The 27,231-nt window shown below is 45.0% G+C and overlaps 2 protein-coding genes across 2 annotated transcripts; both read left to right on the plus strand.

Annotated features, from left to right (window-relative positions):
• Window positions 1–3,353: 3,353 nt before the first annotated feature.
• LOC119286340 (putative pentatricopeptide repeat-containing protein At3g13770, mitochondrial) lies at window positions 3,354–7,405 on the plus strand. The gene is made up of 4 exons (XM_037565711.1): window positions 3,354–5,396; window positions 5,486–5,697; window positions 6,410–6,510; window positions 7,171–7,405. Exon 1 carries the CDS (start codon window positions 3,397–3,399, stop codon window positions 3,976–3,978), a length of 582 nt encoding a protein of 193 aa, XP_037421608.1. The 5' UTR covers window positions 3,354–3,396; the 3' UTR covers window positions 3,979–5,396; window positions 5,486–5,697; window positions 6,410–6,510; window positions 7,171–7,405.
• Window positions 7,406–9,130: 1,725 nt separating this feature from the next.
• Window positions 9,131–21,364, plus strand: LOC119286341 (digalactosyldiacylglycerol synthase 1, chloroplastic-like). Its single transcript, XM_037565712.1, has 7 exons — window positions 9,131–9,662; window positions 17,136–17,168; window positions 19,008–19,095; window positions 19,202–19,683; window positions 19,762–20,028; window positions 20,170–20,519; window positions 20,622–21,364. The coding sequence occupies exons 1-7, from the start codon at window positions 9,234–9,236 to the stop codon at window positions 21,157–21,159; spliced, it is 2,187 nt and encodes a 728-aa protein (XP_037421609.1). The 5' UTR covers window positions 9,131–9,233; the 3' UTR covers window positions 21,160–21,364.
• The last annotated feature ends 5,867 nt before the right edge of the window (window positions 21,365–27,231 follow it).

Below are 27,231 nucleotides of genomic sequence, written 5' to 3' on the forward strand. Positions count from 1 at the left end.
GAGCTAGTGCCGTGTTGCCCTAGGTTATAACTGTCACATGATGAATATCATCCAACAAGTCACCGATCCACTGCGTACGAACTTTTCCATATTGTTTCTGCTAAGTTACTACTGCTATCATCATTGTTACACTTACTACAAATTACTGCTATCACCGTTACTGTTACTATTGCTGCTTTCACTACTATCAAAACTATCATATTACTGTGCTACTGATTACTTGCTGCAGATAATTAATCTCCAGGTGTGGTTGAATTGACAACTCAACTACTAATACCTTCAAATATTCTTTGGTCCCCCTTATGTCAAATCTATAAATTTGGGTTGAATAGTCTACCCTCAAAAACTGTTGCGATCCCCTATACTTGTAGGTTATCAAGACCTTTTTCTGGCGCCGTTGCCGGGGAGCATAGCTATATTTGTTGAGTCACTTGGGATTATTATCATATTCTCACTATGAAAAATCTGAAGGATCCTAAGACTAAGATATTTTCCTCAAGGACGATGGGAGGTAAGGAACTGCCATCCAGTTCTGCTTTAGATTCACCTCCTGTTATGAATAAACTTGCAACACCACCACATGCTATTAATTCTAATATGTCGCAAGTTATTGATGATGCTACTTCTACTATGAATGATGCTTATGATGATGCTAGTACCTTGTTTGGTAATGATGATGTGCCACTTGGTGATTTTCTTGATGAACAAATTGCTAGAGTTATACAACATGATGTTGTTGAATCTGATGATGATCTTGAAACTGAAACTCCTGAAATACCTGCTAGAACTAGCCTTCCTAGGTATGAATTGCCTAATGTACCGAAAGGTTATGTTATGAGTGAAGAAACAAATAGAGATATTCTTGCTTGCAATGATAGAGATAATCTAGAGAAATTATTACATAAGTATAAAAAAATCTCTGAATGCTAGAATGAAATGTGATCCTAAATTTGCTACTTCACCTATCTTTATCGATGATAAGAATTATGAATTCTCTGTCGACCAAGAGTTAATTACTTTGATTGAATCTGATCCTTTCCATGGTTATGAAACTGAAACTGTTGTGCCACATCTTACTAAGTTGAACGATATAGCCACCCTTTTTACTCATGACGAGAAAACTCGCTACTACTTTATTCTCAGATTATTTCCTTTCTCATTAAAGGGTGATGCTAAAGCTTGGTACAATACTCTTGCTCCTGGTTGTGTGCGTAGTCCCCAGGATATGATTTACTACTTTTTTGAAAATTATTTTCCTACTCATAAGAAACAAGCTGCCTTACAGGAAATATTTAATTTTGCTCAAACTAAAGAAGAGAGTCTCCCACAAGTTTGGGGGAGGCTTTGCCAGATACTTAATGTTTTGCCTGATCATTCTCTTAAGAAAAATGAAATACTTGATATCTTCTATAATGGACTAATCGATGCTTCTAGGGACTTCTTAGATAGTTGTGCTGGTTGTTTTTTTCAGGGAACGAACTGTTGGACAAGCTGAGGAATTGTTGAATAACATATTAAAAAACTATGATGATTGGACTATTTCTGAACCATCGCCTAAACCCAATCCGAAGAAGAGGGGTATATTATATCTCAGTCCTGAAGATATGCAAGAGGCAAAGAAATCTATGAAGGAAAAAGGTATTAAAGCTGAGGATGTTAAAAATTTATCTCCTATTGAAGAAATACATGAGCTTAATACACCACCACTGCCTAAGGTGGTAGAGGTAAATTCTTTTATGAAGTTTAATGATAGTGATAATCCTCACAATATGCATCCTAGTCAATGCCTTTATGAGTTTGAAAACTACATTAGAAAACAAGATCACTTCAATGCAAATGTTATAAAACAATTGAAATGCAGTTATGATATGATTGCTCGCTTGAGTTACTTGTTATTTAGAATATCAAATGATGTTAGAGGTGTTGGAAAACATGCTTTTATGATTCAAACTCAATTAGAACAAGTTGGTACATCTCAAAGAGAATTACTTGATGAAATGAATAATAATATGAATGACTTTGTTGTTAGAGTTGCAACTAGAGGAGGTAAAATGACCCAGGAACCACTTTATCCTGAGGGACACCCAAAAGAATTGAACAAGATTGACAAAGATCTAACACTAGTGCACCTAGTTCTTCTAGAAAGAAAAAGAAAAGAAGAATGATAGGACTTCACATGCTCCTAGTGAACCTGAAATAGAAAAACCTCCTGACAATTATAATGAAGTTTCTATCTCAGATGTTGAAACTCAGTCTGGTAATGAACACTCACCTAGTGATAATGAAAAAGATAATGTTGATGTTCATGAAGATACCCAACCAAATAATAAAGAACCAGCCGATGATGTTGAGATAGAACCACTAGTTGATCTTGATAATAGACAACCTAAAAATAAAAGGTATGACAAAAGAGACTTTGTTGCTAGAAAACACGGTAAGGAAAGAGAACCATGGGTTCAAAAACCTATGTCTTTTTCACCCAAGTCAACTAAAAAGAATGATGATGAAGAATTTGAACGCTTTGCTGAAATGCCGATGTCAGTATTTTTTGCTACTCGCTTGACTGATATCTTGAAAATGCCTTCATATGCAAAGTATATGAAAGACATCATCACAAATAAGAGAAAAATACTGAAAGCTGAAATCTCCTCTATGCTTGCTAATTATACTTTTAAAGATGGAGTACCTAAAAAACTTAGAGATCCGGAAATACAACTATACCTTGCTTTATCAAAAAATTTACGTGAAAATTGCTTTGTGTGATTTAGGAGCTGGTGTTAGTATTATACCTTTCTCTTTATATAAAAGACTTGATTTGAATAAACTCACACCTATTGAGATATCTTTACAAATGGCTGATAAATCAACTGCCATAACTATCGCTATCTGTGAGGATGTGCCCGTTGTTGTTGCTAATGTTATTATTTTGACTGATTTTGTTATACTTGAGATGCTCGAAAACGACAACATGTCGATTATCCTTGGTAGACTCTTCTTGAATACTGCAGGGGTTGTTATTGATTGCAATAAAATCAAGGTCACTTTTTATATTAATAGCAATGAGCATACAATGCACTTTCCGAAAAAACAATTCCAAATAAATGATTTTAGTATTATTGAAAAATCTCCGACGATTCTTTTTTTATACTCTCTCCATTCTAAAATAGATGACCCAACTTTATACTAGTATAAAGTTATAATGTTGGGTCATCTATTTTGGAACAGAGGGAGTACTTTTTTGGTTTGGGTTGGTCCTGGCGGCTGTTCGTCTAGAGCGCGCGGTAGTTTTTGCGACGGTAAATATTGTACGTACGAGCAATCCAACGGCCCAGAGCAGTCGGTTTTTACCAAAGTGCAATCCCTTCTCTCCAACCCTGCCGCCCGAAGGCTGCAGCCATGCGGCGGCACTACGCCGAGCTCCTCCGCCGTGCCGCCTCGCTGCCGTCTCTCTCGCTCGTGGCCTCCCTCCACGCCGCCGCGCTCCGCCGAGGCGCGGTCCTCGTCCCCTCGCTCATCCACGCCTACTCCGCGTGCGGCGACCCAGCCTCCGCCCGCAGCGTGTTCGACGGATTGCCCGCACAGGAGCAGACACTCTCCGCGCGCACCGCGCTGGCCAGCGCTATGTCCGCGCACGGCAGGTGCCGGGAGGTGTTCGGCCTGTTCCGCGGCTGGGAGGGGGAGATGGACGACAAGGCGGTGACGGTGGTCCTCGCCGCGTGCGCTAGGGCCGGGATGATCAGCGAGGGGAGGGAAGTCTTTGCGAGGGTGCGGAGGCCAGCGTTGCAGCACTACACGTGCATGGTGGAGATGCTGGGACGGGCCGGGGAGGTCGAGGAGGCAGAGGGGCTGCTGGCGCGGATGGAGGCACGACCGGACAGGATCATCTGCACGGTGCTGCTCGCGGCGTGCCGGGTGCATGGCCGTGTCGATGTGGCTGAGAGAGTGGCTAGGTTGATGAGCGAGTATGGCATTGTATGAATTTTGGCATATTGATCAGTTGACAAACTGGCCATTGTGTTAGGCTGTTAGCCCAAGAGCAGTGATCAAAACCATTGTGATATGGAGCTGATAACACATAGTTTGGTTGACGGCAATGCCGCAATGGTGGTTCTTGAAGTTCATGCAGTAATGCAGTACAACACAAGCCCCTGGCCGGTGAGATCTGAATTTTGTAGAAGTCTATGTTGCAGTGGACGAACCACATGAGCGCCAGCACACTTCACTGCTTGAACCTGTATGGAAGCACAATTCGAAGGCATCTATCAGATTGCTATAAAATGAGTAATGTCGGTACTATAGACCATCTGCAGTGGAATGCCCGTCAGTTTTCTCAGTTGCTGACTGTCTACGCTCTCTGATTAGCTTAATGATGGGCGTACATTTCTGGACTGTAAGTTGTCAAGCTTAATGGAGCCTGGCAGCCCGTAATGCAACACAAAGAGAAGTCGCCAAAGTTAATAGTCGAACCTGTCAATATTGTTAATAGCTGTAACTGTCAATCTTGACTTCTTGAGTGAATTGTTGAGGAGCAGTTTCGATCAAATTTTGTTGAAGCTGGATGTGGTGGGAACCATCAAAATACAGGAAGTCTGCTCCAAGAACATGTTGTGAGATCTTCCAGGATTCAGTTTCTGGGTACTTCAGAGTTCTGGCATTCTCTCACTGTGGAAACTGTACCTCCTGCTATGGTTTCAATTTACCGAGCATAGAACGTCTGTTTTAAATGGTTGGTCTCTTCATTATTGTGTCCGCTGTCACAGCAATCACCGGATCTTATTCTGGACATATGTGCAATGATACTTGAGCAAATCAGCTCTCTGATGTAAATACTCACGTTGACGCAGAACGTCCATCTCGCATGCGACACATGGGTGCGAGGGAATGCGGAGTTGGGCGTTGCTGGTAAGAGACAGAACAAGTGGAACCTGGTTGGGAAATTAGCAGGAGAAATGGGGAAGTGGTTGTTCTGGTCATGAGCACACCTGAGCTCGTTATCTGGGCGGTTCGGCGCTCCATTGGGATGTGGTGCATTCAATTCCTGTGCCAGTGCGTTGTTCGTTTTTAAAGGAGGAAATGTGGAAATACAGTAGATGGGTACGACGTACGTAGGTCTAGTTATGGAGCGAACGTTTGCTGCCGTGATGGATCTAAAGGAGAGCCATGGCTCGTGACGTCAGCCCCGTCCTGATCCGTGGATCAGGATGTATGTTTTCCAGTAGGACGGTAGTAGAGTAGTGAATGAGGGATGGCACCAAGACGGAGTTGCCTCCAACCTCTACCTGCTCTGTTTGTGCACTGTCGCTTGCGGCTAGCTGAGCCTGAGCGGCGGAATTCATCCTGCAAAAATACACAGCTGGCGGCGCAAAAATGGAGTTCCTGATGCAACCAATTAGGAGGTAATCCCGTGTGCAGCTTTCAGCCGAGTACATCTTTCTTTAGGATTTGCATGAAATCTGTATAATATTTCAAGATTTGGGCAATGTAGGACCACCGTGCTGGATGAGGTTAATGACAACAAGGTTCCAATGGAGCCGCTGCACTACCCTGCGGTGGCAACCATTGCAGATCAATTGCCGCCCATGGCGGCAACGAGTGCTGGCGAGCAGATCTGTGCAGCGGAGGGGTCGGCGGTCGCGGAAGCAGATGGTGAAGCACAAACAAAGTAGATATGCAATTTGAAATCGTGTGCCTAGATAGGTAGTTGACTGGGCTAGCTCGACATATATTTGAAACAATTGCTCTTCAGTTTCAGAAGGGACTGGCTGAGGACAAATGTGGTTAACAAACAAAAATAAAATAAAAAAACTGTCGTAGAGGGTATATATAACAAATGTAGATAAGGCCTGTCGATCTAACCCTGGAATGGTTGGTAGACACAGCATCTCATGTGTAATAGAAATCAGCTGGGGATAACTATACTAAGCTGTACAGCATAGTAGTACTGAAGACAGTTTCTGGATTATGAGTGTAGTTTTAGTATGTTTTAACCATAGCAAAAATCTGCATAGCAGTGACATCGTGGGCATGATTTTCAATGAGATCCAAGCGCTAAGAGCAAACTTATAATCTCAAATGCAGAGTGAAGACAGTATGATCTGAAAACACGATATGTGATGGAATTAGACAGTTTGAAAAAGCAATTTAGTTTGGTTTGTGTTCTGTTCTGATGAATATAACGCAGTGAAGTCATTCCTGAATTTTAGTGTAAAGATAGAGCATAATAGAAAAATAAAATTAATCCCAGGAGGATATTTGCCGGCCTGGGGGTGTATGTTTATCTGTTTTCATGGGAAAATGATTAGATCAGAGGAACAGTGCTAAAAATCTGCTCATTGGATTAAAACTGGTTGCTTTTGATTCGATATGTTTGGCAACCTATAGGTGCTGAGAATAATAATACTGTCTGCAGGGTGTGGATCGGAGCTGCCGCTCCCGGCAGGACGCCTTATCCTAGTCGCACGAGCGCCTTTGAGAAGTCAATACGTGGTTTTGCGGAGAAGTCTGCATCGGGTACATTGATGGAAAGCTATTTCTTGTACTGCATAGCTTTATACATTGTCGTACCAAACTTGTGAGCTTTATGGATAGGCATGTCTTTGAGAACAATAATAAAATCACAATTCTGTCCATACATATTTATTGTTCATTCTTCTGAAATTATGTGGACAATATCAGCATTTTTATTACTTTACTGTCATATCTCATTAGTTGATAGTTTAAGTCCACACTGTGTTCACTGCTTTTATATCATGGACAGATTATCTAAGAATTGAGAAGTGATTTTCTTTTCACATAATGTACGTTACTGTTGCACATGCTTTATTCACTTAATGATCTTGCAGTATGAATACCAATTGATAGTGATAATACTCGTACTTTTGAAAAATCGTGGTTGGGTAAGGAGGGATTGTACTTGCCTGGTTGTACGGTGCCATTCAGTTATCAGTAGTCCAGGTTGACATCATTTGTGAAGCATGAAAGGCATGAATCAATTCTTTTTCAGGATTCTGGTTTTGTTGACTTAAGTGGGTATTATTAGGAGACAGAGCAGTTAAATTCAGGAACTGTGATTGTTAATTATGTAGTCTTAATTGTGATTTACACTGTAATTAGAGTGATAATTCTACATCTCTGTGCCTTATTTGACTCTTGTTTATTGGTATTTGATAGATGAGCAGGATAGGAAAGGTTACTGAAAAAGGAAGTTTTTTTGCAAGACAATGGCATGGCAAATGAGAGAAATATTCAAGTCTGACGGGGAAGTTGATTTGCAAGAATCTAGAATCGGCTAAGCTTGGTTTAATTTTGTTTAAGAGATGTCTTTGCACATGATGCATGTAAAATGCTTTCTAAATTTTGTGTCAGCTTGAGGTATTTGAAACTGTACTGATCTATTGTTTGTTACCCGTGGAACACTTGTGAATATAATTTTGTCCAAAAATTTATAAAAGCCCTGGTTAGATCAGAAGTGCTGTTCTGCTCCTGGGTGCATACACACGCACCCTAGCTGAACAGTAGTAAATTTAGAAAAAGATAGAAATAAATAAACTTTGATTTTTTATTGGATTCTATATATAGAACTGTCCAAATTCTTCTGAAGCATCCAGATACCAGTGCCAAACCAAACACCGGAATGTGGTTTGACCTGATGGCTGATTGTTGTGCTCACCATGTCATTGGAAGTAGAAATTTATGGGATGGAAACTTTGAGATCATTACGAACTTTGTCAGGATACCTTTTTTGTAACTGGATTTTTTTGGATTCATGATCTCTGTTTGTTCTTTTGCACATGGCCGAAGCGGCCTGTTACAGTCTTGGATTCCTAATGCGTGCTGAGTTGCTGCCTTTTGATCAGATTGTAAGGTAGGGCCATGATATTTTTTGAAATTCAGAATCTTTCGCTTACTAGTGTTTAATTAAAGAAGAGGCAGCTGCTGCTGGAGGATTTTCCTTGTGCTGCGGCCTTTGGCAGTTAGTTACTCATCAGATCACTAAACTGAACACTTTGGCTGTAAACTCAAACAGGTGGCCACCCTGCGTTGCTGCCTTTCGGAGAAGTGGAAGCATCACTGCATTTTCATGTTCAACCACGAGTATCTTGTGGTCGTCGGAGCAGCTCTTCCCTTTGCCAGACACTTGCTACACCGACCGATGCCGACAGACAGATCGAGACGATGGATGAACGAGCAACCGGTGGCTGGCAGCCAAGGCAAGGCAAGGCAAGGAGGACCTTCCAGGAGCTGCATCCTCGGAGGAAATACTGACCGTGAACTCATCCCTCATGCCGTTCTCCTGATCCGCGGAATGTGCCGGCCGGATTCCGATCCCCGTGCCCGGTCGCAGGTGCCGTTTGCTCGACGGCTGTCTGCCAAGAAGAGCACGGCCGTTGCTTTCGGTTTGCCGACCGGGGCTGGAGTGCAGGGCGTGCAAAGCTCCAAACCGAGCGCTGCCGTGCCAAGCTACGGTTAGCGTTGCTTTCACCCTTGGTCTTCTTCTTCGTGCTTATCTGATTGCATTGCAGTGCCGCATGCATCCGGTGTTTGTCTACTTCCGTGTCTTTCTTTTGCTGGCTGTCGACAAGTCCTGTGTTTGCTGGCCGGAGTAATAACTGAACCCGAATTACATTCGATGCAAGGACTGCGAAATTCAGTCTGTTTTTTTTTCGTCTTGTTTCTCCCGTCTAGTATATGTTCGTAAGGAAAAATTAAGTTATTTCCCTTGGTGTGATTTCTTGTGCATATCAAGGGGAGATTCCACAAAATATAAGTTGGAAGCAATTCCATGCCTCTGTGATAGCTCCAGCAAAGAGTTCTATGCTACGAAGGTTGCCGTCAAAATTCAACTATAAAAAACGTCAATATATATGCCTAACATAAACCAGCACAGCAAGTACTGTACGTCAGTACACTTGTACGTGCGCCGACGTGGTAATTAGAAGAAAAAAAAGGTTAGAAAATTCAGCACCGTCGATCTCCTGCCGTCTCGATCTGAGCCGTCGGCTCCCCGTCCGGCAGATGGCACAAGCGTGGCCGCGCAACCTCGCCCTTCCTTCCTCCTCCACTTCCGTACTAGACCGGGTCCACGCCGCCGGGCCCGCGAAATCTCCTCCTCCCCTTCCTTCTCCCCTCGGACCCCTCCCCCATCCTTCCGCCCCACCTCACACCACCGCCACCGCCACCGCCACCGTCACCAGCACCAACAAAACCCTACAGACCGGACCCGGCCGAGCCACATGGCTAGCTTCGGCGTCGACACGCGCCCCGCCGCGGCGGGGGAGGGGGCGCTCTCCTTCCTCTCCCGGAGCCTGCGGGAGGACCTGCGCCTCATCCGCGCGCGGGCCGGGGAGCTCGAGACCTTCCTCAGCGCGCCGGTCCCGGAGCCCGACCTCTTCGCGCGCCTCCGCAGGGCCTACAACACCACCTCCCTCTCCGGCTCCGCCGCCTCGGGGATCGGGAGGACGCGCCTGGACCTGTCGGCGATAGGGAAGGCGTTCGAGGCCGAGGTCGGGAGGGGGTGGGGGGCCAAGACCGGGTGGAGGTGGGAGGACGAGGACGCCGCGGAGTGGGAGCCCATACGGGCCGTCAAGGCGCGCCTCAGGGACCTCGACCGCAAGCGCCAGGACCAGGCCAGCGACGTGCTCCACAAGGTCAAGCTCAGCCTGGTAAGCTTCCAAACCCTCACCAATTCTACCGTCCTTCGTGCACAAGTAAATAAATAAACTGCGGCCTGATAAGAAAATAGGCAGTTTTCCGATTAAATTAATCCATAAATAAATCATGAGCATGACATTGACAGTATTGATAACACACTGGTTACGATCTAACAGAGCATGTACTACACATATAGTAGAAACATCTACGCATATCGCTAGTACTGCTACAACAGAAAGAAACATGAGAGGGATAAACAATGTATACCCTCCAATCGGCCATGCGGCGGCGGTGGCGGCGGCAGTAGCCGCGGCATCCTCGGCGGCCTTCTTGTCGGCCCCGGCCTTCTCAGCGGCGGCATGGTCGGCGTCGGTCGACATGGTGATGACGAAGGTGATGTAGACGTAGATGAACAGAAGCGAGCAGTCGCGTAGTCGCTACCCAAAAACCTAATCGCCCCTCTCCCGTACAGGATCCGGAGAGGCAGGGTTTCAGAGGCCTGCTCTCCCGTCAACCGTGTACGCGGTGAACGGGACGGAGTCGCCGGCGGCAGCAGCAGCAGAGGAACGACGCGGGCGTGGAGGCGGAGATGCGTTCTGTTTCGTGGCGGCTAGGGTTGGCAGCGCCCCACATATATATGTGCGGCTGCGCGTGGAGAGACGTGGGCTGAACCCACGTCCAAGTCGGTAGCCCACGATCCGACGTCTCAGATCGTGGCCCCACCTGTCAAAGACTCCGTTCCTGACCGGCAAAAGAAGCGCATAGGAGTGAGCTCGGCTCGGCTCAATCCCGCAACCCGCGGCGCGTTGTGACGAGGCGTGGCGTGGCGAGGCGAGCGGAGGAGGAGGAGTGCGCGAGGGCCTCATCTCTTCTCAAGCTCCAATAGCATGAGGAAGAGAATCCCTTATAAACCACTCCAACTCTCCTTCCACTTCCGGGGTGGGACTAAACTTCCCACCACCTTGTCATGCCACCTACATGGGCCCTTAGAGATCAAATCTGAAATTGTCATATGGGCTCTAGGCCCATCTCATATTTCAACAATCCCCCACCAGATCTCAGGGGCCCAGTTTGTCCTTTGTTCCAAACGCTGTTTTGATATACCAGCATCTCAGTGGAGACCGATTAAGGTTGAGCTCCACCTAGACCAAGTAGTTACACTCCTTCACAACTGAACAATGGACTATGCCTTGAATTGTCAGTTTGGCGTCAAGAAGTTTCACCACAAGTCTCATTGATACGAGGCTGCCGAAGGCCGACCCCTCGGGTGGAGCATATTAGTCACACTCCTGGCCTATTCATGAGCTTGCTAGAGATCACCCCAATCTCATAGACTGTGACCAGCAGTCGGGCTCATATAGGTGTGTTCCTCCAAAGATCGCTCTGTAGGATAGCATCTTGCTTATGCATATAAGCCTTGGAACACATTAAGACAGTAGTCATCCTTCCATACAGTTTCCGAGAGTATTGCATCTCCAACGGAGTGGGTTAGTTAAATTACTCTCCTCAGTTCACCACTGGCTTGTTTTCCCAGGTCCTACTTCACGGGATCTTCGATCACATAGGTTGGGTTACTACCATGGCAACTCATATGGGTCTCATACCCATCTCCCTTGATGCGTTATCTATCACAACACGTGATAGCCCTTTAGTAAAGGGATCTGCCAGATTCTTAGCCGTTTGAATATAATCCAACGCTATCACTCCGGAGTTCCTCAATTTTCTGACAGCTTTCAATCTCATTCTTATGTGTTTGTTGGACTTCATGTTGTCCTTTGAACTCTTCACCTTGACAATAACTGTTTGATTGTCACAATTCATAAGGATGGCCGGAACCGGCTTCTCAACCACTGGCAAGTCCATCAACAGATCCCGAAGCCATTCTGCTTCGCCACCCGATGTGTCTAATGCTGTTAATTCTGCTTCCATTGTTGATCTTGTTAAGATCGTTTGCTTGCAAGACTTCCAAGAAACAGCACCACCTCCAAGAGTAAATATATACCCAATTGTGGCCTTCATCTCATCAGCATCAGAGATCCAATTCGCATCACTATATTCTTCAAGTACCGACGGGTATCCGGTATAGTGAAGTCCATAGTTCATAGTACCTTTCAGATAGCGCATAACTCTCTCAAGAGCATGCCAATGTACATCACCCGGTTTGAAAACAAACCGGCTCAATTTGCTAATAGCAAATGCGATGTCAGGCCTCGTTGCGCTCGCTAGATACTGTAGTGAACCAACAATCTGAGAGTATCTCAATTGATCTATAGCTGTGCCTTTAGACTTTCGAATCAGCACACTAGAATCATATGGTGTTTGAGATGGTTTGCAGTCCGAATATCCAAAACGACTCAACACCTTCTCAACATAATGGGATTGCAAAAGTGTAATCCCACCCTCATCATCTCTCAATAGCTTGATGTTCAAGATAACATCAGCCACTCCAAGGTCCTTCATCTCAAAGTTCTGAGATAGGAAAGACTTAACCTCCTCGATCAACTTGAGATTAGTCCCAAATATCAGTATGTCATCAACATACAAACACAGTATAACTCCTTCGCCCCCACCATAGCGATAGTATACACATTTGTCAGCCTCATTAACAACAAAGCCAACAGATGTCAACGTTTCATTAAACTTGTCATGCCATTGCTTAGGCGCTTGTCTCAGGCCATACAAAGATTTCACCAACTTACACACCTTTCCTTCCTGACCATCCATCACAAAGCCATCAGGCTGTTGCATATAGATTTCCTCCTTTAGCTCTCCGTTCAGGAAAGCCGTCTTAACATCCATCTGATGAATGAGAAGACCATGCGAGGCCGCCAACGAGAGTAATACTCGAATGATGGTCAGTCTGGCCACAGGTGAATAAGTGTCGAAGAAATCTTCTTCTTTTTTCTGGGCGTAGCCCTTGGCCACAAGCCTAGCCTTGTACTTTTCTATCGTATCATCGGGCCTAAGCTTCTTCTTGAACACCCACTTGCATCCCAATGGTTTGCAACCATAAGGACGTTCAGTAAGCTCCCAAGTCCCGTTAGCCATGATGGAATCCATCTCGCTACGGACCGCATCCTTCCAGTAGTCAGCTTCTGGAGATGCATACGCTTCTGAAATAGAAGTGGGATTATCCTCCACGAGGTATATGAAGAAATCATCACCAAAGGTCTTTACAGTCCTTTGTTTCTTGCCCCTACCAAGGGATTCCTCATTATCCTCCTCAGGATTTTCATCATGTGTTTGATTATAATATTCCATCGGAATGGCAGGTTCAGGAGTCTCCTCAGATTCCTGTCTAGAAATGCTTTATACATCTCTCATGGGAAAAATGTCCTCAAAGAATGTAGCATCTTTAGACTCCATAATTGTACCGACTTTCATGTCAGGTACCTCAGATTTCACTACTAGAAATCTATAGCCAACACTATTCACAGCGTAGCCCAAATTAACACAGTCCACAGTCTTTGGTCCAAGCTTACGCTTTTTGGGGATCGGCACATTAACTTTCGCCAAGCAGCCCCAGGTACGTAAGTACGAGAGTGTTGTCCTTCTCTTGGTCCACTTCTCGTAAGGAGTGATCTCGTTATCCTTTGTCGGAACTTTATTCAGGACATGACAGGATGTCATTATAGCCTCCCCCCACCATGCCTTGGATAAACCCGACGTATCTAACATGGCGTTAACCAAATCAGTTAGAGTACGGTTTTTCCGCTCGGCAACCCCGTTTGACTGGGGTGAGTAAGGAGGCGTCCTCTCATGAATAATGCCGTGTTCCGCACGAAAGGCATCAAACTCTTTCGAGAAGTACTCTCCACCACGATCTGACCGGACTCGTTTAATTTTCTTTTCAAGTTGATTCTCAACTTCTGCCTTATAGATTTTCAAGTAGTGTAGAGCCTCATCTTTAGTATTTAACAGATACACATAGCAATATCTAGTGGAATCATCTATCAAAGTCATGAAATATTTTTTTCCACCTTTAGTCAACACAACATTCATCTCACAAAGATCAGAATGTATGAGTTCCAGTGGCGCCAAGTGTCTCTCCTCTGCTGCCTTGTGAGGCTTGCGAGGTTGCTTAGATTGCACACACGAATGGCACTTAGAACCTTTGGCTAAAGTGAAACTCGGGATTAAATTCGATTTTGCTAGCCGCGTCATAACACCGAAACTAATGTGACAAAGACGTGAATGCCATACTTCAGATTCATTAACACTCAAATGAATATTGTTCACGACTTTATTACATAGATCTGCAAGAGAAAGGCGGAACATGCCTCCGCATTCATAACCCTTTCCAACAAATAGTCCATATTCCGTAACAACTAATTTATTAGACTCGAATACCAACTTAAACCCTTCTCTACATAGAAGGGAGCCACTAACGAGGTTCTTCTTGATGGCGGGGACATGCTGCACGTTCTTCAGCTGCACGATCCTTCCCGAAGTAAACTTCAGATCGACTGTGCCAACACCAAGAATAGAAGCACTCGCGCCATTCCCCATCAGTACGGACCCATGACCCGTGGCCTGGTAAGAAGAAAACAATGAAATGTCAGCACACACATGAACACCTGCACCTGTGTCGACCCACCAATCGGTGGACGGCCAAACTGAAAATACAGCAAATAAATTACCGTACCCAGATGCACCATCCTCATTGTTGCTCACAATCATATTGACAGACTTGGAGTCCTGCCCTTGCTTCTTATACTTGTTTGGGCACTTGTTGGCCCAATGTTCAAGCGAACCACAAGTAAAGCAGCCCTCATCCTTCTTGTTCTTCTTGAAGGTCTTCTTACCCTTCTTCTTAAAGTCGACACTCTGTTGGACACCGTTCTTTCCCTTGGGCTTGTGGGAATTGGAGTTCTTCTGATGCACCATGTTGGCCACAGAAGTTCCTTCGACCCCTTTTCCGTGCGAGTCCTTTGCCCTTGAATTCTGCTCAACACTTAGATGGCCAATGACATCCTCCACAGAGAATTCACGCCTCTGATGTTTCAGAGTGGTGGCAAAGTTCCTCCAGGAATTGGGAAGCTTAGCGATTATGTAGCCCGCGACAAACTTGCCCGGTAACTCGCACTTAAGAAGCTCAAGCTCCTTAACAATGCATATTATCTCATGAGCCTGCTCCAATACAGGACGGTTTTCAACCATCTTGTAATCATGGAACTGCTCTATAATATACATCTCGCTCCCTGCATCGGCAGCCCCGAACTTAGATTCGAGCGCCTCCCACAAGTCCTTGGCAGACCGCACATGCAAATATGCGTCAACCAGCTTATCTCCAATCACGCTCAGAACTGCCCCGAGGAACACAACAGTGGCCTCCTTGAACGCCTTCTCCTGATCAGGAGCGATCGTTCCCGTGGGAGTCACACCGGCGACCCAGAACACGTTCATGGCAGTGAGCCATAAGGTGGTTTTAGTCTGCCAACGCTTAAAGTACGTCCCCGTAAACGGCGACGGTTTCAGTGCAGCAGCAAAACCAGAATTCGAAAAACTCCTACACCAATTAGGTTTTTGGATTGATAAGAAAATAGGCAGTATTCCGATTAAATTAATCCATGAATAAATCATGAGCATGACATTGACAGTATTGATAACACACTGGTTACGATCTAACAGAGCATGTACTACACATATAGTAGAAACATCTACGCATATCGCTAGTACTGCTACAACAGAAAGAAACATGAGAGGGATAAACGATGTATACCCTCCAATCGGCCATGCGGCGGCGGTGGCGGCGGCAGTAGCCGCGGCATCCTTGGCGGCCTTCTTGTCGGCCTCGACCTTCTCAGCGGCGGCACGGTCGGCGTCGGTCGACATGGTGATGACGAAGGTGATGTGGACGTAGATGAACAGAAGCGAGCAGTCGCGTAGTCGCTACCCAAAAACCTAATCGCCCCTCTCCCGTACAGGATCCGGAGAGGCGGGGTTCGGAGGCCTGCTCTCCCGTCAACCGTGTACGCGGTGAACGGGACGGAGTCGCCGGCGGCAGCAGCAGCAGAGGAACGACGCGGGCGTGGAGGCGGAGATGCGTTCTGTTTCGTGGCGGCTAGGGTTGGCAGCGCCCCACATATATATGTGCGGCTGCGCGTGGAGAGACGTGGGCTGAACCCACGTCCAAGTCGGTAGCCCACGATCCGACGTCTCAGATCGTGGCCCCACCTGTCAAAGACTCTCCGTTCCTGACCGGCAAAAAGAAGCGCATAGGAGTGAGCTCGGCTCGGCTCAATCCCGCAACCCGCGGCGCGTCGTGATGAGGCGTGGCGTGGCGAGGCGAGCGGAGGAGGAGGAGTGCGCGAGGGCCTCATCTCTTCTCAAGCTCCAATAGCATGAGGAAGAGAATCCCTTATAAACCACTCCAACTCTCCTTCCACTTCCGGGGTGGGACTAAACTTCCCACCACCTTGTCATGCCACCTACATGGGCCCTTAGATCAAATCTGAAATTGTCATATGGGCTCTAGGCCCATCTCATATTTCAACACGGCCTTGCCGTTTGAGTTGCATCCACGAGTAAATAAACTGCAAGCCTCGCCAATTGAAGGACGCTAGCTATTCTTAGGTCAAGTTCGTCAAATTGAGTTGGGCCACTAATGCCGGACCGTGGACATATCTTTGATTTTACTCTGGAATTTTTCAATTCTGAATTATTGTTGGGGCAATTCGATTCTGAAATTGTAGCTTGATGTTGAGGAAGTCGAGCAAATGTTGTGGTTCGCTTGGATCAAGTTTTATGCTTATGATTTAGAGGGGAAACGTTCAGTGCTGTGATCAACAAGTTCGAGTTGAGTTGTCGACAATATGTCCTCTAGATTGGCTTATCTGAAAATGAAATTGGGTGTTTTTGTTCATTGTTGTGCTCGTAGGCTTGAAATGTGAGGTGTAAAAAATCGCAAGAGGTTTGAGTCTAAGAATAATATAGCTAGGGGATGACTTTAATTTAGTTTCATTCCTTGCCTGGTCTTAGTTAATCTGGACACACTGAATTCAAATACCATCTACTTCCCGGCAAGAAAAAAAAAACATCTACTTACTAGTCAAAATAATCTAAGGCTACTTTGTAAGAAAACTGCATGCCAGAAGTTAATGAAGACTCTCTCGGTTGGTGCCTTGAGCCCATGCAATTTTTGGGGTTTCATGTTAGAATATGTGTAAATAATGGAACCTTTATGGGAAGTCCAGGGCATCAGAATCATCTCAGGATAATAAATCACATGTTAAGTGTGGTGTGAGTCATTTATCAAATGCATGAAGTTTCGCTCGCAAAAATCAGCAGTTGAAAGTTGTACATATATTATTTGCAAAAGTTGCATAACCCCAGTTCGCTTGCAGTGCACGGACCTTAATTAAACTTGTTCTGTGATTTACATGTTGCAGCCTGCTATACCAAATCTTCTACAGTACTATTTTTCATTGAGTACATATATATGAGTGTACTAACATGATGTACAATTGCAATTCTTATTGCAGAAATCGATGAGCTTTGCACCTGAAGCATCTGAGGTTAGTCATCTGGTTTCATATTCTGTTGCATTGTGCATTAGAGCATCACTTTTTTGTGCATATGCTAGTTTCTGTTTATCAGGGTTAGTGAACTTTTCTGCATGAATACTTTGCAATACCTACAACTGCAAGAGATGTTTTTTGAAGAGCAAAACTAATTGTGATAATTGCTGCCTTGAGTTCATTGGCTTCATTCCTGCTGTAAACTACTAAATATTGGAGTTGGTAGCATTATCTTGTTTTCAGAATGAGGGTCAAATAAGGTTGTACAATCCTTGTATTATGCCCTTGCAAAATATTGTAAACCATTATATGCCTCTTGACCCACATGTTAGACACGGGGTGGCTGCATGTTGTAGGCATATGCTTTTTTTTTCAGCTTTGCAGGGACGTACAATGTTCAGGATATCGGTAACTTGTAGCTGCTCGGTCGGTTGGGGAGTAGGGATTAATCGGGGAATCAACCCATTAACTGAATTTATCGGTAACCCATTTATCAGTAGGTTAATTAGGGCCATATCTATATATCTTCACTTCAAAGATGGAGCATTTGCAGTGCTAGAAGCAGCCACAGATTGCTAAATATCAACAAATAGTCAAATACATCACATTAGACAATAAGCAGCAGCAGCAGCAGCAGCATATAGCATAGCAGCAGCAGCAGCAGCAGCATATAGCATAGCAGCAGCAGCAGTAAAGGAGAGAGGCAATAAGCAGCAGTAGCAGCAGCATATAGCATAGATCAGATTGCTGCTCGGAGAGGGGTGGCGGCGGCGACGGCTGCTCCAGCCTTCTCCAACGAGGTTTACTACTACAGGAGGGGAGGGGAGAGTGAGAAGGGAGGGAACGGGCTGTGACCTAAACAGTAAACACCCAGTTTTGGGGTAAAAGGAGGGAATGTGCCAAACTTTTGGGCCCAAATTTCTCTCTCCAGTTAATCGGCCCAGTGGGATAAATCAGCCTTAATCCACTAGACCAGTTAACGCGAAGGATATGCTGTTATCACATCTGTGACCTAAGGAATCAGGATTAACTGGCCGATTAACTTAAATATCGGCTGATATTTTGAACACTGGGGACGTATAGGGATGTTACCCTGTCAATCTACTATTTTTCAGTTTTTTTGGCATTAACAATAAATCGATTTCACCTTTTGATGTAGGGAACATAATCTAGTCAGTATTTCTGGAATGCTAAGTGTAGGTGTGTGGGCCCAATGCCACGCTAGATCGAAAGAATGAAAAGACACAAGCCTAGTAAATCCTTCGCATTTTGCGACCATTCCCGCGAGGACTACGATTCGGAGCAGAACCCAGTTTTCACCCTACTAAATAATCTTGATTATAGAACTGCTCTCTTCCATCCTCCCGCATACGTACATTCTTCAATGTGGATGCGTGCCAGGTGCCAATAGTGCCATAGAATCTATGTCCTCTTGAGTGTTAACATCATGGCCTCTTCTTGGCATCTCTTTGTCCTACCAGGAAGACTATTCTTCAGCATCATAGCTCATGAGATCGACATGTTTTTCTTGTAACCGCATGGTCTACTTAATTCTACTAGAAGAGTACTTTTATAGATGTAATCATGTAGACGAGGAGGGAAGTAATAGTGTATAATAAATCAATGCATGCTGAAACAATTCAGTTTCGTGGGCCTTGGTTGGCTGAGTCCTATGCACCATGCCCCATAATCAAGCTCCTAACTGCATGATTTAGCATCATTCGCATGTGAAGCATGTATATATTAACACATTTGCATGCATGTTGCATGCATGCCCAGGGATTAGCTACCCCTTTCTGCTTTGTGCATTTCTTAATATATATTGATCTAGTGCAGGAAGTTCCACCACTGGATTTAAACGAACTCCTTGCGTATTTTCTAAAGCAATCTGTACCATTGTTTGACCAACTTGGTATAAAAAGAGGTAAGGGGTCTTATTTTAGTTCAACAAAATCTAAGGTCTGCAGAATATTGGAATATATGTGTGTGAGCTTGTGCCGTACTGATTTTTTTCTTCTCGTGTGGAATAGATGTGTGTGACAAGTTGGTGGAGTCTCTATGCAGCAAGCGCAAGGACCACTTTGCATATGATCCATTGTCAACTAGTGAATCATCTTCCTTCAGAAATGACAATACTTGTGATGAACTTGACCTAAGAATAGCTAGCGTCCTTCAGAGTACAGGGCATCATTATGAAGGTGGGTTTTGGGATGATGGGCAAAAATATGATGTAGCTGACAAGAGACATGTTGCCATTGTCACTACCGCCAGTCTTCCCTGGATGACGGGAACTGCTGTAAATCCTTTGTTTCGAGCTGCATACTTGGCTAAATCTTCCAAGCAATATGTAACCTTGATGGTGCCCTGGCTTTGCAAGTCAGACCAAGAGCTCGTCTATCCGAATAACATGACTTTTAGTTCTCCAGAAGACCAAGAAACTTATATAAGGAATTGGCTGGAGGAAAGAGTTGGATTTAAAACCGACTTCAGAATATCATTCTACCCTGGAAAGGTAGGGTTTCATTTTCATTACATAATGTCAAACGCTATGTGTTTTAGTTGTCTAACCATTTATCTGCCCTGGCTGCAGTTTCAGAAAGAAAGGAGAAGTATAATTCCTGCTGGGGACACTTCACAATTTATATCATCAAAGGAAGCTGACATTGCAATTCTGGAAGAACCTGAGCATCTGAACTGGTACCATCATGGAAAGCGTTGGACTGATAAATTTAATCATGTTGTTGGTATTGTGCATACAAATTACTTGGAGTATATCAAGAGAGAGAAGAATGGCGCTATTCAAGCTTTTTTTGTCAAGCACATTAACAACCTTATTGCCAGAGCTTATTGCCACAAGGTAATTATGCACTGTACTATGACTGTTTATTGCGATGTTTGAGTGCACACACTGTGAACTCTTCTTCATATATACATATATTTCAATAACCATGTGCTAGGTTGTTTTTGCTCACTGAGCTGATGGTATTGATACGTGTAGGTTTTGCGACTATCAGGGGCAACTCAAGATCTAGCCAGATCCATGATCTGCAATGTACATGGTGTTAATCCCAAGTTTCTGGAGGTTGGGGAGAGAATAGCAGCAGAGAGGGAATCTGGCGAGCAGTCCATGTCCAAAGGAGCTTATTTTCTGGGGAAGATGGTCTGGGCCAAAGGCTACAGAGAACTGATAGATTTGCTTGCGAAACACAAGACAGATTTGGACGGTTTCAAATTGGACGTCTATGGAAATGGTGAAGATTCAGTTGAAGTGCAATCAGCTGCCAAGAAGCTGGATTTGAATCTTAACTTCCATAAAGGCCGAGATCATGCAGATGATTCTCTTCATGGGTAAAGATCCAAACCATCCAGCTTTGAAAACATATGCCTTTCCTTGTACATCTGCGATGTCATCGATCTGAATGCTTCTTCCTTCCCGTGTTCTTTTTCCAGGTACAAGGTTTTTGTAAACCCGAGCATTAGTGATGTCCTCTGCACCGCCACTGCTGAGGCGCTAGCCATGGGTAAGTTTGTGGTCTGCGCAGATCACCCATCCAACGATTTCTTCAGATCATTCCCAAACTGCCTGGTGTACACAACGTCAGAGGATTTCGTTGCCAAAGTGAAGGAAGCAATGACACGTGATCCCCAGCCCCTCACACCTGAGCAGCGGTACAACCTTTCGTGGGAGGCTGCAACCCAGAGGTTCATGGAGCACTCGGAGCTGGACAAGGTCCTGAGCAGCAATGGTGATTGTGCCAGCACCTCTGGAAACAGCGTCGACAGGAGGATGAAGAAATCAGCCTCGTTGCCAAACATGTCGGACATTGTGGATGGCGGCCTAGCATTTGCCCACTACTGCTTCACAGGCAGCGAGCTCCTCCGGCTGTCGACTGGGGCGGTGCCCGGGACCCTGAACTACAACAAGCAACATAGCGTGGACATGCACCTGCTGCCCCCTCAGGTACAGAATCCTGTATATGGCTGGTAAGACAGAACCACTGCTGTTAGTAGTACATAGATAGGCCTGTAATTTGTGACACTAATTCTTTTTCCTCCTCTCCCTGATGCCAACGGCAAAGCCTTGTTCATTATTACCAATACGAACTACAGACTGCTTGTAGCACTAGATAAGACTTGTGTATTCGATATTTCGATCCCTTGAGTTTTGATGGCCATTTTCACTGGGACGCTCACATCTTTGTATGGCTGGTACAGTAGAATTGAGAATCCTATGCCCATTCCCCAGTGTCTGCACCGAAACTGTCCCGCGTCGCTCCTCGCATGCGTGTACCGCACTGGTGGCACTCATACGCTGCTCCACTGTTTTTCTATCTATCTACTCCGACTTGTATGCGGTACAGTATGCTCTGGTGGTACCATGATTGATTTCATGACAGGTAGAGCTTGGAATGTCTGCCTGGTACCACTACAGTACACCTTCACACTGATGGCTCTTGAAGAGCGGGCTCTGCCGTCGATGCCATGTCACCCCTGTCCACCCAGCATGTGTTGTTGGTTGGCCCAACTGCTACTGCTGCATCACCTAGGTAGGTTGGTACCCCTACCCAGTACTGGCATGGCAGTTGTGGGCCTCGGGCCTCTGACGAGTGGGCCCTTATCCCCCCCTGCCACCACTATTGGTAGTACTGGGCTATCTGCAAATTGCAATGGCGCTTGATTTAATTTTGGATTTGGAATGGCTGCGTGTCTGCTGCTGCTGCTGCTCTGCGATGGCCGCGAGGACCATACGCAGTCTTGTGTGCGGCACGGTGTGGTGGAGTCAGTCATTATGAGACTGGACGAGTGGTGTGGGGCTGTCTCTGCTTCTGAATCTGAATGCGAGTGAGTACAGTACGACGGAGCCAAATCCGGAGACCGGTCGAGGGTTTCCATCGCAACGCATCAGGGGTGGTTGGTTGTATGGAATGGAACAATGGGTTAGTCGTTGATGCTCAAATTCGAACCGAATACCAGAACTTTCTGGGTCCGTCCATGCTCTCACGTTCCTGCAGGGAAAATGAACCTTGAGTACACGAATCAAAGCCACCGTTGCTGCCTGCGTGCGCATTTGTTCGTTCCTTGCTTCACCTGCGGACAGGAGCCGGATTTGCTGGGATCCTTTCCCTCAACTGGCCGACCTCGCATTTGTTGTCCCATTTTCTAGCGTTGGTTTGTTTGCTTTTGCTAGGCTAGATCACCGTCGTCACCATCACCGTGCTATGCGACTAGCAGTAGGGTTTCCCATGTAGGGGGAGAGGGGGTGACGGCAGCTCACATGATCTCATGATTAACTTAGCCGTGGTAGACGATGAGTAGCTCCACGACCGGATGGGACAGGACGGGACGGGACGCGACGCGACGCCGACACGTCGTGGTTATTATCTTCTTCTTCGCCTTGAGCTCTTGGTAGCGAAAAAAACGGAAGTACCGCGGCCAGTGAAAAATGCGTGCCGAAAGTTGAGAGATATGACTAGTAGTACGACCGCCTTTGCTTCCGTTCGACGCTCCGTCTGAATCTTTATTTACTGTTCGGATTTGGAGGCTCAGGTTCTCACTGTGGTCTCGCGCTGCATTGCCCGAATGGGACGGCAGCAGTGACGAGAGGGAATAAAACTGTGCTGGTACATGCTGCAATGGGGGCCAGCCCATGCCCAAGCTCATGGGTTCGTCCGTGCCACCGCCTTTCTTGCCTTCCATGATGATGACGGCTTTAATCGATGATGAGAGGGGCCGGGGCGACACGTCCACGTCGGGTGTCCGTCCAAACGGAACGGCAACACAAACGTTTAGGAGGCGACACGTTACGGGAGCCATGAGCGACCACCGCTGCGAGCGCATGCATGGTAGTAGATCCCAAGTGCCGTGCAACCCGGTACGCAGGTTGCGGCCATTTTGCGTCTTGTAGGGCGTCAATGTGTGGTTATCGTATCTAAGGATGGCAATGGATCGGATTTGGATCGGGTTGAACAATATCAAATCCATATCCATATCCATAAAGACAGTCTTTGCTCGTCCATGAAAAAAATTCATGAGTGAAAAATTGTGTCCATGTTTAAATCTGATGGATATCCATTAGATCCTCTCAAGACATATAAATAAAACTTAACACAATATTAACATAAACTCTTCCATTCTTCACCTCATGGCAGGCTAGGCTTCATTTATGGTAAATCAACATCCAGTAACAACCTAAGATCATTTAGTATTTTTCTAACAGATGAGAATGACGAGTCATTTAAGTAGGAGATAAAAATAAGGGAAGGGGTGTTGGAGTATGTTACAGAGGGGATTGACTGTCAATTTATAAAAGTTATGATGGGGATTGTGTGATTTCTTATGCATGTTTTAGATAAAAAAGTGTAAAATTGTATGGGACATATGAACGTGGGGCAGGGATGGCAGATTTTTCCCCATTAAGTCATACTATCGGGTCGGGTTTGGGTATATCCATGGGTACAAGATTATATTCATGACCTACCCACAAACAATCGGGTCGGGTTTAGACGCCGCCCATGGACACAAAAGCATATCCAAACCCTATCCATTCGGGTCGGATATTTATGGATATCCATGTCTATGGATAAAATTGCCATCCTTAATCGTACCTACCCCTTAGCTAATTGACCTTTGGTCGATCCTCTCTTGGTGGTGTATGAGCACCTCATACCAACTCTAGATGATAAGGGAAGATTTTTAGCTGCGGGCTCCTAGCTTATTCCATATGTGATAGACGTGGCTACCGCTGAAGCACAAGCAGTTTTTGACAGAATTCATTGCACAAATCAAATTCGTTGTCAAAAACTGGTTATCCAGTCTGATTGTGCATGTGTTGTTAATACTCTTCAGAAGAGGGTTTTCCGTGACAATTGCAGCACCGATTTTCAAGGACATTGCTACTCGCGTTGGAGTTGTTGGGTTTTGATAGAGGTAAAGGTGTTCCGTCTTTTGATCCGACTACGAGCATGCGAAGACATCGTGCCTTAGCAATCGCTAAACCAACTCCGATGGTTTATTTCCTGCGAGCAAATGAAGAACAAGTAAAAACTAAGATTGCAATCTGGATATTACGAATATAAGAGAAAAACTTTATTAAACAAGTGAGGTTTTGTGACGTTTTGGTATGATAGTTGAACACAAACAAAGTATGCGAGTTGCAGCTATGACGAACTTTAATCTAAACAAAATCCAAAGTCTAAACTGTACCTTAAGGGTTGTATTTGTAGGAGAAAAGAGAGGGGATTTCATCCCCATCCCCCTATGGCAAGGTGCCAAGGTGGGACTAAAACATCTCCTGAGTCATTCCCCCTATAATACGGACTCTAAAAAAATAGTCTATAAGTAGTATTTCGAAATTACATGGGCCCGGCTCAAAAATAAGGTGACGCGGCACCTGTATTAAGAAATGGACGAAATTTATCAAAGGGCATCTTGTATATTTCATCCATGCACTTGTATGTCATCATGGTGGCTCCAAAGTGCTGAAAACTTCATCAGAAACTTTGTTCTTGTTCCTCTTGCACGCGCCATCTTCTCCATGCTTGATCATGCTCCAATGTTCATCGTTCTTGTCCATGCTTGTCCCTTCATTTATAAGAAAAACAAATGTATCGAATTTAGGCAGCATAATATTCTCATGAACATTAGAGTCATTACCAAGAAACGAAAGTACCTGATAATTTAATTGGCGTGCGCGGGCTCTAGTAATTGGTCCAGTATATGTAGCAGTAGGGGCTGTGGACGTGACTTTGTTAGTGATGTCCTCGTCATCCTCCCCTTCTTAAGTTGAAGTTGTCCTTGACGGAAGCTCATCTTCCTCACCCAAGTAAGGCTTCAAATCTGCAATGTTACAAGTGGGACTAACCCCAAAATCTACATGTAGCTCAACTTTATATGCATTATCATTTATTTTCTCTTACACCTTAAAAGGACCACGAGTACGTGTCATTAGTTTTGACTTGCACAAATAAGGAAACCTATCCTTACGCAAATGTAACCAAATAAGACCTCCAGGTGCAAAGGCAAGAAAAGATACTCGGTCGGTGCAAAAGGTGCACTTCCCAAGGTTACCAAACAAACGTGCGTCACACAGCGCAATAAAACAACACGTAAACCTTCCAAATGTTCCTCCAAAGATGTGATATAAATCAGTATAATATCAAAATAGACTATCATAAATCGTCCAATGAAAACACATAAAACCTCGTTCATTAATCTCATGAAAGTGCTAGGTGATTAGTTAACCCAAAAGACATGACTAACCACTCATATAAGCCAAACTTAGTTTTAAACGTTGTTTCCCATTCATCTCCTAATTTCATACGAATTTGATGTAATGCACTACGCAAATCAACTTTGGAGAAAATAGTAGAGCCACTTAATTCATCAAGCATATCATCTAACTTAGGAATAGAATGACGATAACGAATAGTAGTATTATCAATGCCTCTACAATCCACACACATACGTGATGTATCATTCCTTTTTAGCACTAGTATAATAGGAACATCACAAGGACTAAGAGATTCGCGTATAGCCTTTGTCGAGCAGCTCCTGTACTTGACGCATAATGTCTTTCGTCTCCTATGGATTGATACAGTATGGCCCACGATTGGGCAGGGATGCATCGGGAATTAAGTCAATCTGATTTTCAATCCCTCGAATAGGTAGTAATCCCGGTGGCACGTCTTGTGGAAAGACGTCAGCGAATTCTTGCAAAATGTTAGTGACAGCATGAGGCAAAGAGGAAGGCACGTCCTCGAATGAAAATAATGCCTCTTTGCACACAAAAGCATAAGAAACACATTTTCTGAAATCTAGATCATCAATATCAGATTTGGTGGCAAGCAAGCATCCTGAAAGATCGTGGATGTCGCCTAGAGGGGGGGGGGGTAAATAGGCGCTTTAAAATAATTATGGTTTAGGCTTGAATAAATACGGAATAAACCTAGTGGTTAATTTTTCGAGCACAAAACCGACAACAACTAGGCTCACCTATGTGCACCAACAACTTATGCTAAGCAAGATAAACAACTAAATGATAGCAAGATAAATAACATGAAACACTATGGTTATCATAAAGTAAAGTGCATAAGTAAAGGGCTCGGGTAAGAGATAACTGAGGCAAGTGAAGACGATGATGTATCCCGAAGTTCACACCCTTGCAGATGCTAATCTCCGTTTGGAGCGGTGTGGAGGCACAATGCTCCCAAAGAAGCCACTAGGGCCACCGTAATCTCCTCACGCCCTCGCACAATGCAAGAAGTCGTGATTCCACTAAGGGACCCTAGATGGGGGTCATTGAATCCTACAATTGGCAACCCTTGGGAGCGGTCACCGAACCCGTACACTTTGGCAACCCTTGGGGGCGGTCACTGGAACTTGTACAAATTGCTCGGGGCAATCTCCACAACCTAATTGGAGACCCCGATGCTTGCCCGGAGCTATACACCACAATGATTGAGCTCCGAAGCACCACCAACCGTTTAGGGCGCCCAAGCACCCAAGAGGAACAAACTCTAGGGTACCAAGCACCCAAGAGTAATAAGATTCTCAAACTTCACTTCCACGTATCACCGTGGAGAACTCAAACTTATGCACTAAATGCAATGGCAAGGGCACATGGAGTGACCAAGTCCTTCTCTCCCAAATCCCACCACAACAACTAATGTTATGGATGAAAATGAGAGGAAGAACGGAGAAGAGAACACAAGGATCTCCAAGATCTAGATCCAAGGGGTTCCCCTCACATAGAGGAGAAATTGATTGGTGGAAACGTAGATCTAGATCTCCCCTCTCTTTTCCCTCAAGAACTAGGAAGAATCTTTTGAGAACTTGGTGCGCCTAGCCTAATATGTAAGCAGCTTCACCGAGGTCTTTCATTGAAAAACTCTTGTTCAAATATCCTTTTATGCTTTCCAAAAATTCTACATAATTTCCAATCAACAATATGTCATCCACATATAATATTAGAAATGATGCAGAGCTCCCACTCACTTCCTTGTAAACGCAAGCCTCTCCGTAAGTTTGTACAAAACCAAAATCTTTGATCACCTCATCAAAG

The sequence above is a fragment of the Triticum dicoccoides genome, chromosome 4A (assembly GCF_002162155.2).
Source record: "Triticum dicoccoides isolate Atlit2015 ecotype Zavitan chromosome 4A, WEW_v2.0, whole genome shotgun sequence".
Lineage (NCBI taxonomy): Eukaryota > Viridiplantae > Streptophyta > Magnoliopsida > Poales > Poaceae > Triticum > Triticum dicoccoides.